Source organism: Equus przewalskii, chromosome 8 (genome assembly GCF_037783145.1).
Source record: "Equus przewalskii isolate Varuska chromosome 8, EquPr2, whole genome shotgun sequence".
Lineage (NCBI taxonomy): Eukaryota > Metazoa > Chordata > Mammalia > Perissodactyla > Equidae > Equus > Equus przewalskii.
In genome coordinates, this window is record NC_091838.1 from 50,856,370 (window position 1) to 50,872,311 (window position 15,942).

The 15,942-nt window shown below is 39.2% G+C and overlaps 1 protein-coding gene across 50 annotated transcripts in view; it reads left to right on the forward strand.

Annotated features, from left to right (window-relative positions):
• RIMS2 (regulating synaptic membrane exocytosis 2) overlaps positions 1-9,609 on the forward strand; it is a 573,066-nt gene extending 563,457 nt beyond the window's left edge. For all 50 annotated transcript variants that reach the window (XM_070630747.1, XM_070630761.1, XM_070630775.1 and 47 more), the window contains 5 exons: positions 376-517; positions 4,218-4,330; positions 4,659-4,760; positions 6,160-6,299; positions 6,737-9,609. In XM_070630747.1, coding sequence (XP_070486848.1) covers positions 376-517; positions 4,218-4,330; positions 4,659-4,760; positions 6,160-6,299; positions 6,737-6,955 — 716 coding nt within the window. In that variant the 3' untranslated portion in view covers positions 6,956-9,609. The remainder of the gene's footprint in view (positions 1-375; positions 518-4,217; positions 4,331-4,658; positions 4,761-6,159; positions 6,300-6,736) is intronic.
• The last annotated feature ends 6,333 nt before the right edge of the window (positions 9,610-15,942 follow it).

Here is a 15,942-nt window from a genome sequence, read left to right on the forward strand (position 1 = left end):
TCTTTCACCATGACAAAAAGAAAGAAAAAAGAAAAAGACAGGCATAAATTAATCTTCCATTCAAATATTACAATGAAAACAAAGCTTTTTATTTTCTTTAGTTTGAACCTTTTTGTTCCTTTTGTTACCAATTTGAACACTGTTTTAAATGGAAATAAAACAATGGTATTTTGTGCTTCCCAAAGATTTTTTAGAAAATTTTCATCCCACTCAACAAGACGTTGTTTGAAATACCTTTTCTCTCTGTCTCCTTAATAAGAGCATTTGTATCTATGCAGTTCTCTTCATCTGAGGACCTCAAAGCTTTGGCTGATATTCCTTGTTGCCAGATGGTGATGACAAAGCTCTCATCCTTTCTGTTTTCTGTTTGTGCAGAAGCGGGAGGTAAAAAGCTTCGGAGCACTGTCCAGAGAAGTACAGAAACAGGCCTGGCTGTGGAAATGAGGAACTGGATGACTCGACAGGCAAGCCGAGAATCTACAGATGGCAGCATGAACAGCTACAGCTCAGAAGGAAAGTGAGTGAGGCTGGCGGGGATAGGCGTCTCTTCCGAGCCTGCGGAGACCATCTTCTCTGTCTCTGTCTCTTTGCTTTCACAAAAGTTAGCTCACACTCGACAGCACCGTTTTCATTTTTGCGGTCTGATTTGCTGTGAAGAGAACTTTTGCTCACCTGCCACTGAACAATGTGACATATCTGACTTTTTTATATCAAGAGACATAGGTTTGGGGATAAAGTGTTTCACTTTAACGGCAAGATGCTAAAATGTGACTGTCACAATACATGCAAAACAAATAGCTTGCCTTACCTAGAAATAATACATAAAAACACAAAAAATAATAAGCACTCATGCCACACCACATGAACAATGCTGATTTTCAAAGTCTTTAAGAGTTATTACTAAAAAATATCGAATACTGATACATATTTAGTTCCATGCAGTAAAAAATAGTTCAGATAAATGTAATAGCCAATAAGAAACACCACAGAGAAAGTTGGTGAGCCTTTCCTTTATGGAGTTATAACATAGCTTTCCCTTGAATCAAGTGCATCTGAGATATTTTTAAAGCATTTGTAAAGATCATATAGCCCTGTCATCATCAACAAATTAACAGTAATTAGCAACTGCAGATCCATAGACGGATATGTAAAGGAAATTAATAGAGGAAAGTGGGGTTAACTGACCCCACTCCGTCATCACCATGGAAGCAGCAGATGTTTAGACAACATACGTGTAGCCAGTTCACAGATGTGAGACGATGGGAGCTGCTGGCAGAGTATTGATGATATGCCCTGAGGATAATTTGTCAGGCACAATTATATAAATACAAGAGTTGTTTATGGTTTCCATACATTTATAAATCAGGTTATATGGGATGCATTAACTTGGAAACATTAAAATGTTTGGATTAACTTAATATTTGGAAATTAAGTTTGAGGAAAGAAATAGGTTTGATTTTCATCAAGGAAGTCTTAAAAGAGATAGAGAATCATGTAAAAAATAAATGAGCACTAAGCACTTATCATTGCAGAGCACTATATTAGATACTGTTAGGGATATAAAAATGTTTAAACTGTGGCCCCTGCCCTCCAGGTGTTTATAGTCTCACTGGAAACATTTTTCCAGTGAATACTTATGAATTCAGTCAATAAATTTTCCCATACCTTCCAGTGTTCTCAGCACTGTGCTATGAGTCGGGGATATAAGTCATACAATGGAGCCAAAATCAGTTGGTGGTCATGACCGTGGGCTTTAGAATCATACAGCTTAAGTTCTCATCTGTTTTTTGGTACTGTAGGACCTTGGGCAAGTTATTTAACTGTTCTAAGCTTTGTTTTAATTAGTTGATTGAGCTTGACAGGCATTTATTTAGTGCTTACAACATTCCAGGCATGGTTCTGGGTGCTAGAGATGTGTCAGTGAACAAAACAGAAACAAACACAAAAAATCTACTCTCACCAAACTTACAATCCAATAGAAAAGCTAGATGGTAAACATGAAAAGTTGTTAAAATGTATATATTAGAAAAATTGGTAAAATATTTAGTAGATTAGGTAGTACAAGTGCTAAGGAGAAAAATAAAGGAAGAGAGAAGATAGAGGGCAAGGGTAGGGTTTTTGTAGGGTAGCCGGGGAAAAGGACACATTGAGTAAAGATCTGAAGGAATTTGGTAAGCATATGGATATGTGAGGGAAGAACATTCCAGGCTGAAGCACTGTGGAGGCCCTGAGGCAGGAGCCTGCTAGGCATCAGCAGTGAGAAGGGCAGCACTGAGGGGTAAGGGCAGGAGTAGTAACAGCCTAGGAGTTAAGATATGGGGGCCAAGGGGAGGCAGCTTGCATCGTCTTTACATATCGTCATAAGGACTTTACTTTTGCCTTGAGAGGGATGAGAAACCATTGAAGGATTTTGAGCGGAGGCCTACCATTCTCTGACTTCAGTTTTAACAGCTCACTCTGATTGCTGTGGGGGTGGAGAGTAAAGGTGGCAACAGGGAGGTCATTCAGAAGGCTGCTGCAGTAAGACAGAAGATAGAAAATGATGCTGGCCTTAGTGAGGTCAGATTCTGGATGTATTTTGACTGAGAGCCAATAAGATTTATTGATGCATTTGATGTGAGTAATGAGAGAAAGGAGTGTATTAGTTTGCTAGGGCTGCCAAGACAAAATACCACAGACTGGGTGGCTTAAACAACAGAAATTAATTTTTTCATAGTTCTGGAGGCTAGAAGTCCAAGATCAAAGTGTCAGGAGGTTTGGTTTCTCCTGAGGCCTCTCTCCTTGGTTTGCAGATGGCTGTCTTCTCACTGTGTCCTCACGTGGCCTTTCCTCTGTGTGTGCAATGCTCCTGGTGTCTCTTCCTCTTCTTATAAGAACACCAGCTGTATTAGATTATGGCCCCATAATCTAATTAAGTCATTAGATTATGACTTCATTTAACCTTAATTACCACTTTAAAGGCTCCATCTCCAAATACAGTCATCCTGAGGGTTAATGTTTGAACATACGAATTTGGGAGGGACACAATTCAGTCTGTAACAAAGAGGAAAGATAACTCCAAGGTTGAGCAAGTGAAAGAATGAAGTTGCCATTTATTAAGATGGAATCTTCTGACAGGGACAGAGTTTGTTTTTTGTTTGTATGGGGGTTGAGAGTGATATTGGGACAAGTTAAGTTTCAAGTTCCTGTTAGACGTCCAAGCAGATATGTAGATGAAGCAGTAAGAATGCGAGTCTGTGGCCCAACGGAGAGGTCCAAGCTGGAGATGTGAATCTAGATAATATCGTGGATGGCATTTAAAATCATGAGACTGGATGAGATTACCAAGGGAATTCACACATATAGACAAGGTAAGAGGACAAATGGTTGAGCTCCCAATATTTAGCAGCAGAATTAGCAAAGGAGACTGAGGTAGATTGGCAAAAGAAGAAAACCAGAAGACTAGAAAGTTTGGAAAGCAAAGTGAAGAAAGTGTTTCAGGGAGGAGGGAAGGATTAATTGAGTCAAACGATGCTAATATTAAATGAATTCCAAGTATTAACAGTTGGATTTACTACTGTGATCCTTGGGCCACCTTGATCAGAGAATCTTGGTGGAGTGGAGAAAAATAAAGCAAGGAAGAGAGCAAGGAAAAACTGATTGGTTTCAAGAGAGAATGAGAGGAAATTGAAGATAGCATATAGAGACAATTCTTTCAAGGAGTTTCAAGGAGAGAAATGGGATGGTAGCTGGAGAAAGAAGTGGAGTTAGGAGAGGGATTTTTTTTTAAGGTGGAAGAAATAACAACGTGTGTGTGTGTGCTGAGAGAAATGATCTGGAAGAGTTTCCTCATCTATAGATAGGTTAAATAACAGAATCTATCTCATAGTGCGGCTAAGAGGATTCAGTATGATGGTGTTTGTCATGGAGTACGTGCTCAATATGTCCTGAGTGCCGTTGATAGAAATCACTGTCCCTGCCCTCCAGACCAAGGAAAGGCACATAAACCAAAGCCTGCAGTACAGTGTGACAGGTGCTTCTGGTGGCATTCGTGGGCTGTTAGGGAATATGGAGGGAGGGCCGTGGGGGCTGGAGTGCAGTGTTGGGATCCGATTAAGATAAGTGGCAAAATAGTAGTACCTACTGTTCCTGCTACAGGAAGAGGCTAGAGGGTAACCTGGCTACCTGAAAGTTCGCAGGAGTTGAGGGTTTAATCCCATATGTTATTTTGCTTTTAGTCTGATTTTCCCTGGTGTCCGCTTGGCCTCTGATAGCCAGTTCAGCGATTTTCTGGATGGCCTTGGCCCTGCCCAGCTAGTAGGGCGCCAGACTCTGGCTACACCTGCAATGGGTAAGAATTTCTGTCACGTGATTTCATTGTTTTTCTTTTAGATAATTGAAAATTACATTCTCTAAATTTCATAGGATCTTTAATAGTACTATCAGCAGGAATGACTATCTTAGATTTTAACAATAAAAAATCTTGAACTAATTTTTTCCATCTCAATTTATGTGCTCTTTAAAGTAAGATACCACTGATAAAATTTTAAGTATATTTTAATTTAAGAAAATATATGGGAAATGATGTAATGATGTTAAACCAAGGTCTTTGACACAAGCATATTTCCCACTGCATTTGTATATTAAGAGCTGCTTGTTTCTTCCTCACACACCATTAGGTGACATTCAGGTAGGAATGATGGACAAAAAGGGACAGTTGGAGGTGGAAATCATTCGTGCCCGTGGCCTTGTTGTAAAACCAGGTTCCAAGACACTGCCAGGTAAAAACAGAAGAGCTTCTACTATTATTGTTCATAATCCACATTTTGCAATTTAGAGACTTTGTTTTTAGTTCAATGCTGAAAACTTTGTTTTCAAATAATCAAGAATACTAATAAATGAGTCAATTATCTGTAGTAGTTTATTGTTTATCCTGAGTGAGTATTCAATGACAGTAGTGTGGTGGGGATAATTTAAGCAGTTGAATAAGTACATAAATAGTAGAAACCCCTGCAAAATAAAAACTGCCATACTTAGATAATTCATTTTGTACAACATGTACATAGAAAGTTCTTTCTCTTCTTAGCTGGTATTTTATGTTTTTCTTCAGATTATCTGGAGCCTCAAAATTTTCCTTGGGAATCCTTAAAGCTCTGGAATTAGAATAAAAATAGACACAGGCCCCCAAAGTAGCATAAGCCTATGTATGCAGGATATTCCAAATATAAAGACTTTTACTTCCTGTAGCATATGAAGAAAGAGAGGCACCATTATAAATTTTTATCGTGATGTCGCATATTTTGTACTGAAATGTTGTTATAATCTAAAGTGTTTGGAGCCATGGAAAATGCCACAAACTCCAGATGCATTGTGCAGAGATGTATAGAACATTGGATCTGAGGTATAATAGAGAAGAATTACTGAGGATTCTGAAACTTGGTTTCTAGCTTTAGCACCCCTACTGACTGAATTGTAATTTTGAATCTCTTAACCACTCTATCCTTGCGGCAGTTCTAAATTATCATGTATATTACCTATTGTACAACCTTGCAGGGTGATTAAGACAATTGTGTTTATAAAGGTCCTGGAGCTAGTCAACCGCTCTGTTATAAAGAATATGGTGATTTGTATATGCATTGAATGCTTTTATGAAGAGTCTGTCAGATAAATTTCAAGCCATGGAATTCATAATTAGTTGCCTCTTTCTAGCTAATTACATCAAACCCCACTGTGTCTTGTACCCACACCACCACCAATAAACAAACCCTTTTGAGTGATAAATAAATGATTTATGGGGCTGGTGAGTAAAACAATATAGTTTCAAGCATGTTTAATTAGATTTAAGTATTGATAAATGAAAACCTGAGTAAGACATCACTCTTGAATATTTTTAGGGACTGGAAGCATTTCACCTTATTTAGTGCAAGTGTTCAAATCTCCATAATCAGTTCATGGCAAATCAGTGATCAACTCAGAGGCTGGTCAACGTTGCCTAAAACTACCTGAATGGCTGATAGTCCTCTGTTTGCCTATCGATTGTGACATGATGTGGAAAGGCCATAACTTTGGATTGCTAGTCCTTTCAGCCTAAAACTAAGCTGTGGCAGTTGTCACCCGTGAGTTGGGTGTTCCAAGACCATCGCCCATCACCTGACTCTCCTCTGTGTTTTCTTTCCTAAGCACCATATGTAAAGGTGTATCTATTAGATAATGGAGTCTGCATAGCCAAAAAGAAAACAAAAGTGGCAAGAAAAACGCTGGAACCACTTTACCAGCAGCTATTATCTTTCGAAGAGAGTCCCCAAGGAAAAGTTTTACAGGTATTTGCTGAATTGTTTATCCCCTACCTAAGAAAGTATTTTCATGGAGTCAAACCTTATACCCAACATCTTTCCCTATTATCTTTTCTTATTCTTTTCTGTTCCTCACAGCTGAACCGCTTAGGAAACTTCAAAACAGTGCCCAGTGCCATAAAGCTATAGGAACTGTTGTTTCCTTTAAAGTGAGCTATGGACTTGCCAATCCGCATCACATGTAAACCCCAGTCTCCTTGCACTGCTTACGATCTTGACACTCCAGCACAGTTCTCCTAGTGTGCCTTTGGAGTCTAGTAGATGAAGATGGCTATCCTACTGATTAAATACAACTGTTTAATTTGCTGTTTGATGTCAGCCCCTTAACTGAATGTATTTTAGCCTTACAAGTTCTTAGGTACATGATTATACTGACATTACTCTCCCTTTTATTTTGCCAACAGATCATTGTCTGGGGAGATTATGGCCGCATGGATCACAAATCCTTTATGGGAGTGGCCCAGATACTTTTAGATGAACTGGAGCTATCCAATATGGTGATTGGATGGTTCAAACTTTTCCCCCCTTCCTCCCTAGTAGATCCAACCTTGGCCCCTCTGACAAGAAGAGCTTCCCAGTCATCTCTGGAAAGTTCAACTGGACCTTCTTACTCTCGTTCATAGCAACTGTAAAACTGTTGTCCATAGCAACCAGCGTTACAAAAAAAAAAAATCACAGGTCGCAAACCCTGGTAACACTGCATGCTTAATGTTGTGTCTTCTGAGCCTGTTTCTAGGGATACAAAGCGATCCTGTGTTCTCAGAGGAAGTTGCACACATTGTGCCCTAAAGAAGGCCCTCAGGTGAAAGAGCAGAGCTATGAAGAACTATCAGGTTTAGAGTTCAATACTACTCGAGTTTTGGTCCAATCTGAAGCCATGGATTAATCTCAAAGAATCAGTCAGTTTCATGCAACAAAAGCCCTTTTCAATGGCACCTTTATATTTTTATCGTTCCTTTTTCTTCATTTCTCTGACCCCAAAGCCCTGTTATGCCACAGAAATGGAGCTATACAGCCATTAAGCCATGGTACAAGTCAAGGAGTGAAGTCCTAGGAAGCATCAGGTAAAAAGCAGGGGACCCAAGAAGTGGTCCAGGACAAAACCTCAGCCCTCATCTGGCCGGTGACCAGGAGCAGTCAGTCCAACGTGAACGGCGGTAGACTTCGCAGCTCCAGCAGGCATGTCATGCACTAATGCCAAGATGTGTTGGACTCTGAAAAACAAAATTCTGTGGCTACACTGTACTGAATGAAATTAAAGAAACTTTTTTTTGCATGGACACAGATTAGCTGAATATTTAAATTATTTTCTTGAGGCTGCAACTTGCAAAAAAAAAGAATAAAAATCAGCCATTTTCAACAATTTATATTATTTTTAAAAATAAATTTCACTAGTGCATGGTTTTAAAAAGGGGAGAGAATGCAACAGGGTGATACAAAGATACACCATGTTTATTCTTTGACCATAGTCTGTGTTTTGGCAGACATTACAAATGAAATACTTTCTAGAAGATACTTAAAATTCTCTTTATGTGACAAATAAGTATAATATATTCAATTTATTTCCATGTTAAATATACAAATCTTATGAAGTTCAATATGTGCAAATTGTTCACATCTTTTCTCCTCTCCTCTATCTCACTTTCCTCCTCTCCCTCTTTTAATCTTCTATTTTCTTTCTCTCTCCCAGAGTGAATATTATACTAAAAAATTACAAGTTTTTGACCTGATACTCTCTTATATCCCATGTTCGATTCAGAGCCATAGATGCTTCTGAATTTATGAATTTCTCAAGGGAAAAAAAACTGTTTATGAGCTTTCTTTATTTCAAGCATGTTGAAAGGATTTTGCAACATGACTTGGGAGTACATTAAAGTAAGTCAGCATGTATTTGATAAAGAAGATATTTGAACTTTTGCAATTTATTGTACAGTGCATGGTAATTTTATTTTCACCTTCAAAGTTCAGTTTACAGGAAAATCCTAAAATCATGTGGCCATTGTAATGTCTAATAAATTTGTTTTTAGCACCAGCATTATTCATACAGGGGTTAAAGTATTATTTCTAGAAGGTCTTAGGTTTTGTTTTTTAATTAATTAAAGCAGTTTCTTTAGTCAATTTCCATTTACTATGTGAATAGAAACACTGCTAAAAATTTGGAGCCCTGAAACACAGGGCTGTTTATTAATTCATTTTTCTGTAGTAAAATTCAATTTTTCACAAATTATATTTCTAAAGAAATATAGTAAACATAAATTTGCAACAAATAATTTTAAAGCTCCAATTTTTAGGTGACTCAAAGAAAGTCAATCTGCCTATTAACAGTTCTTTGATGCCATCACCAAAAGTCTACACACAAAATCCCCTGAAGTCAAACCCCTGCCTTTGGTTTTACAGACAGTTGTTACCATTGGGTGGTGCTGCAAGGTCAAATTTCTCTTAAGTTCCCCTAGTTAGAGGAAAAGTCACTGGTTAATGGAAGAAACCACACATACTTTCTGTTTCTTTATGTACACGTTGATGACACATCGTTAGCTGATTTTGATTTCTTATAATAACTTGTGAAATCCACATACACATCGTTCGTTTAAATTAAGGCCATGCACAAAAATTGCTTTCTTTTTTTTTTCCTTTTAAATTCAGTACTGACCATTAAAAATTATCATGTTTGCTATGGTGCAAAAGTTAAAATGAGTATCACTAAAAATGCCTTCTCTTTATGTGGTGCAATATGAAATACACCGAGACTGTGTCTTGACATTCTGAGATCTATGATGGACCCAGGTAAAGTCGTTAAAGAACGAATAAAACTTCATGGAAATAATTTAGACACTTGTGTACCAGCAACAATTGATTTAATAGACCTATAGTGTCTATACTCTCCCTTAGAATAAACGTTTACCATTTTCCTGATACTAAGATGCAGTCACATAATCTTTTGTGCATATTCCTATATAAATTATTTCTAATTTTAATAAGAAGGACATGAGTGTATGGAATATTTGTACATACTTGTCATTATGCAGTATTTATTTAAAAGTTGGTGTATTTTTTTTTAATTTTCACATGTCTGCACCTCGACTTGTGGTTTAGTCATGTAAATAGTACTATTCCAGTGACCATTGCTGCCCTGTACATAGTATGTTTTCAAAGTAAAGGGAATTCCAGTTGCGAAAAAAAAGTGGGCAGATTAGTCCTGTAATGAACACCAACTAATGTAAATCAAATTCATTCTGGTGATGGTATTTAACACTTTAAATAAAACATTTTCTTTACAGATGTTTGTATGCACAGCCTTCTCTGACTTCTCTTCTCCCCACGCATCCTCAAGCCTGCTGCAACTCATTCCCAAATGCACACATCGTTTACAGACAGGAAAATAATATTTTTCTCCCTCTCCATAACAGAAGCAGGCTGCTGGTCTTAGCAAACAGCCGTCGGTAGAACATTTCTTTGAAGTGCCAAAAGATTTCTGCTCACATCATTAAAAGTTGCTGCTTTTAAAAAAGGTTGTTATTCTGGATTGAGGTTCTTTCTGATTAAATGACTCAGCAGCTTGCAGATTTTCTGAGTGAAATGAGTCAGATTTCTGAGTCAGTTGGCCTCCAATGATAGCAGAGTCACAGAGAGTCATGCACAGGCTCTACCGTTCCCTGGGTGGAAACGGCGAGGGCGACAGTTGGCTTTAGGCTATGTGTTTGCACTGACCTGTCAGTTCAGCTTGTGGGGCTGGGGGTGCATTTTGAGCTGGGGAGACACATGCGATAACCTGACATGTAACAGCCTGTCCAGAGACTGGCTTCTGTAGTGTAAATGTGAATGGGTGAGGTTTCTCCATACCCTTCTAGGGCAATTCCTCAAACTTCAAGAAAGAACCCCAGCAGAGTTCCAACGGGAGTCCTCGCTGGCTCTAAATTTAAGAAGTAGTTTGGATTAATTAGAACCTGTTTCTCTCTCCATTCTTGGAAACAGCCATTTCTCCCATTTCCAAGGACTCAATTCCAGCACAGTCCCCAATACCTATCACATGTTATTTTTCACTATTCATTTTTTCACTATTCATTATTCAATATTTTTCACTATTCCCCTACTCTAGTGAGCTATTTCTTTGCTGTTCATACACTCCTGTTATAAAATTCCCTTGCCTTTCTTATACACCCTCTCCTGAAAAGCCCTTCTATTTTCTCAAAAATGATCCATGTTAGCCCCTTCCTGCAACTCCCTGCTCAGGACTGAGCTCTTCTTTAGCAGTTCCTGACAATCCTAACAACATGACTGCCATTGACATCAACATCTTCACTTTCCCAGGAACTCCAGATGCCAAGGCTCCACGAGCAACAATAAAGGACATGATGGTCACTCTTGTAGGGGCCGTGAGAGAATTGGTCGAGAAATCACCAAAGCTGTCTGCCTGTACTGCCTTACCATTCTGTGCACGTACAAGTCATGTGCTCTGCATGTCTGTCTCCACTCACTCAGCTCGTGATGCCCTCAACGTCCTGTGGGCAGTCATGGACTGAATAAACAGGGGTTCACACATCCACCTGTGGTTGTGAAATTTGTATTGGGAAGCAGTATGTAAGAGGAAATTTGAAAAACAGCAACAATCTGTGCCGCTCAAATTCTCTGCATGGCTTGACTCAAGTCACTTAATCTCTCTGGCATTCATTTTTTCACCTGAGAAATAAGGAGTTTGAGTTAGATACTCCTCTATCATTAAATCAACACTTTGACTAATATGCAAGCTCCTTCAAGGAAGGGACCATGTCTACTATTTTTTCCTCTTTTGTATCCTCAGTGCCAAGAACAATGCTGAACACACAAATGCTCAATAAATATCTGCCAAATTAATGAATATTTATTTCATCTTGGCTGCTTTTGAGACACTATTTTAGGTATCGTAGTGAATAAAACATGGATGACCTTATCCTCATGGGGCTCTTGCTCTACTAAAGAAGACACGCGTAGGGTGAAAAATTACAAGTCTGATAAGTTTCCAAGAGGAAAGCCCCCAGGATGCTATGGGAGCATACAGCAAAGTGTTTTAAACTAGCCAAGAGAGTCAAGGAAGGCTAATTTCTACAAATATGGACAAGAGTTAACTAGAAGGGGAGATGGGAGTGAGATGAAGAATATTTCAAGCAGAAAGAACAGCGGTTAAGAAATTTGAGGGACAGGAACTGTGATTCGACCCCGTTTATTACCTTGCAGAGTGTCTAAAGCAATGGTGAGTACTTAAGAAGGGCTTGTGAGCGAATAAATGAATAAACAAGTGAATACAGATTTCTTCAGCCTGGGCTATTTCTGAACCATTGAGAAATTTGTTGAGAAGCTAATTTTAATTTAAACTTGATGTGAGATGTATTTGTAAATTAGATCATTGATAAGGGCTAATCTTCTATATACTTACATTTAAAATGGTTCTTAGAATGCTACTCAATCCTTAACCCCAGTCACTTGTTAGGTCTTTGAACATAGGAACCACAGCCTGTAGTTCTGTACACAGCAGAGCACCTAGCTCAGCGCTGAGCACATCGTAGATGCCAAATACTCAGCCTTAACAGTGAATATCCCCTTGAAATATTCTCAGAGAGATTACTGTTATCAACATGGAAGATTCTTGAGTCCTGAAATTTATGTTCATAGTTTGCGTATGGTTGAGTCAAAAAGACTTTATACCTGTGGTATTCTTAATGTCTTCTGAGACCTGCTCTCTGTCATTCTGCTTTGGGCAGGGGACTATTTTGTTTAGTACGCTTCCTTTTCTGATCCATCCATATTGTTCCCATGAGACCTGCCTTTATCTAACTAATTCCATTTTCCTGGTCCCAACTGACGATGTAGGCAGCGCAGACTCTTAAACTGGGTCAGTCTGTACCTTTGCCTGTGAAGATTTGTTATTGTTTTGTTTTGCCTTCATACGAAAGAAGCAGTCCATCTCCAGTAACAGAAACTGTTAGATGACAAAAAAGGTCAGGCGCTGCCAATGGATACTTTTTCTGATATACGATGGAAGTTGGATTAAGGTAAGAGAGAAGAAAATCAACAAAGCCAAGTGGAGGCAGGAACTGAGAGAGAGAGTCCTGCAGGTTTCGTGTTCCTGATTCCATTATGACCGAGGATCAGCTGCATTCTTCCAAAAGAGCCCAGACGTTCTGGCTGTAGTTAGTTGGATTCCTGCTACTTGAAGTCATGCGTCCTAATTAATACATTTGGGCAAGAACAAGTCTAATGCAATTAGAGGATCTTGAAGGAGCTGAGGTTACCTGGGCAATCTCATAGCATTAAGGGAAAGCCTAAGAGGGGCCATCCAACCTCTGCTCGGCAAGTGGCTGGACAAATAAACTGCAATTCAACCCATTCCATAGTCTCTAACAGTCAGACTCTTCTTCCTAACAATTAGACTAAATCTCCCTTCTAGAAATTTACACTTCCTGGCACTAACACTACCTTCTAGAACTATATAACAAAGAGCTGATCCCTCTCCCACATGATAGTCCTTCAAATATTTTGTTAGCTATCTTACTTTCCCCAACTCTTACAAAGTAGCTTAGCAAGTTCTCTAAAAGTGCCTGTTCTGGATAAGAATGCCTGAGTCCAAATATAAGCTGCCTGAGTCAAAATATATGCTCCCTCATTTACCAGCTCTATAACCTTCAGTGAGCCATTTATCCTCAAGTCTGTTTTACATCTATAAAATGGGGAAGCAGGGATAATGATAACCTCACAAGGTTGTTGAGAGGATTAAATGAGATAATGTAGGTAAAGGACAATACTAACATATAAGTACCCATCAAGTATTAGCTATTGCTGTGATGGTTGTGACTGTAATTATTAGTACCACTATTTATTCTTCTCTTTCCAGGTACTTCTAATCTATTCCTTCAGCCATTTGTCACTTACTAGACACCTGGACATCTTGCTTGCCCTCTATATATCCTCTCTAGAATTAGGCAAATGACTCTGGATGACTACTGGCCCAGGAAGAGTACTATGCTGTGGCCTCTACTTTTATAAACACAACCTGTAATCCTGTTGCCTTTTTCTGGAGCCACCTAACATAGCTCTTTCAGACTGGGCTGGAGGTTGAGCAAATCTCCCAGAACCTCCTTCACGTGAATGGCTTCCTCATTCTGTCCTTGTGGAATTTTGCTTTTAGCCAAACACAGATATAAAAGTTCATTCTTGCTAAATTTTTTTCCTGTTCGTTTTGTCTAGTATTCCAGCCTGCCAAAATCATTATGACTGTCCTAGCTCTAGCCTAAACTCTGAATTATTAAGACTCATCAAACATACTAACTTTCACCACCAACTCTGTTTCACTTGAAATTCTAATAAGGGTGTTTCTTCTGTCTTCATCCACATCTTTGATAAAATGTTGATGAAAATAGGGTAAAGATCAAAGCTTTGTAACTCTCTACTGGTAATATTAATTGATATCAATAGTAGTTATTGTCATGTAGTTCATTATAGTTTACAGAATGACTTTAATATACGTAATTTAACTTAATCCTTATGATTACCTTCTGAGGTAAGTAATATCTTTATTTTGCAGATAATAAACTGTAGTTCAGGGAGTTTAAATAATGGGAGCAAGGTCCCTCATCTGATAAGTGGTATATCCACTTGCAAACCTGGGTCCTCTGACAACAAATTGGGTTGTTCAATCAATCGTGAAACCACTTCACCTTACCATCATCCACCATACATTTCCCCACTTTATCCTCAGGGAATTCATTAGGGCCTTTCTCCAATGACTTGCTAAAATATAGATTTGCTACTTTTACTATATTTTCTCCTACTGCAATCTAAGAGATAAGTTATTATTAGCATTTGATTAGAACACAGGTAATGGCTTGGCATAAAATGGATAATGGCACTAATGGCCATTCTTTTTCTTATCACAGGCATCAGCTCCTGTTCTTTAGTTTGTTTGTTTTACCATTTCCAGTTGAAGACTCTTCTCCCAGTTGCAGACAAAAGAAGCAGGAGAGAATTAGAAAATGCTTTAGCGTTTTTTCACCATTGCCTCTGAGCAGTGGGTCTGCCGCTTCCTTTGACAACTCCTTGGCCCCAAAAGAACTAAAAGGGCCATTTTGATTACCTTCAGCATTTTTCCAGCCTCATTGTATTCTAACCTTCAGCCTCTCACCGCTCTTCTGATAGGGACGGCCCTCGTCCTATTGGGCCTTCTGCATGGGCCCTGCCTCCTTCTTCTCTCATCTGTGCTCATCAGAGCTCATCAGTGGAGCCTCTCTGTGAACAGATTGCTCTTATTTATATATTTGGTTTCTATATTTCTGTTTTGCCTGCCTTTCCCTTTCTTCTCATTGAAATATTAGAAAGATTACTTTTCCCTAGATTCTTGCATACCTCTGTGGCTATTACCACTTCTGCCAGGGGATCATCCTTATATCCTCTGAATTTTTCAATACATCAGTTAAAAACTCTAGGACACGTGTCTGATAACAACCAGTATCTTCTTTCCTTATCACCATGACTATAAAATGAAATGATGACTTACTCCCAAGAGTGTAAGTGACTCACTTATATATCACAAACCAGTTTTAGGGTTTGGGGTATTTTTTTTCTTTAGAATTATACTCTATTGGGGGTTCCTGACCCTGCCACTTACTCAGTGTTCAGCCTTGACAATGTCATTTCTATTCTCTGAGTCTCGCTACCCATCTGCAAAATGGGAATAGTAAAGTTTCCTAATTCATTGGGTTACTATAGGGATTAAACGAGATAATGTATATAGAACACAAAGCACCATGGGTGGTATAAAAGTGCTCACAGTTGCCAACTATTATAAGTAATTGATTAGAATGTCTTGAAAACCACTTCATTCTTTGCTGGTCTATCTTATCAAGAGTACAAGTCCTCTCAAGGAAACAAATAGTTCCCTCTGGACACTCAGGGCCAAGCTGGGGAGCATGAGCTGCTAGATTTAGAGGCAGTTCTGCTGAGATCCCTAATAGAAGACCTTTTCTACTCTTCCCTGGGGATGAATGTAGCCCCACTGGATTCAGCAGTCCACTCTCAGGGCTGGATAAAGGAAAGACCCCAGTGAGGAATCTCAGACAGCAAGGCAACTCAGGGCCTTCTGGGAGGGAGCAGCTGGGCAGACAGAGCCAGGCAGTCATCCAAAAGATAGGACCTTAAAAATACCCTGGGAGAGTTCACTGCATATGGGCTGGCTCTTTGTGTCCTGGATTCTTGACAGTGGAAAAGGAAGTTCCAGCCCCTGGAAGACAACACTAGATGGGAGCAGGGCGACCTCAGAATCCTGGTAGGCAGATCCTTGAGTTCCTTATCATGCAACTTCTCTGGTTGTTTTCTAACCAAGAAATAGGTTGGCTCTTCTCTGGTTCTTACCTCCAGAGTCTGGGCTCCCCTCTGTCAAAGGTCTCGCTGATGGGTTCCTGCGGACAACAGACTTCTTGGGTGGCCACTCAACATCAGCAGGGCCACTGTAGACGATAATGAGGCCCTGAGAATTTACTGGGGTCCCAACCCTAAACCACTGATGACTTGGGCTGAGGAGCAGCATGGCAGCAAGGAACTCTGTTAGACAGTCATAAGCCTTTCTTAGCAAATCTCAAGCTCT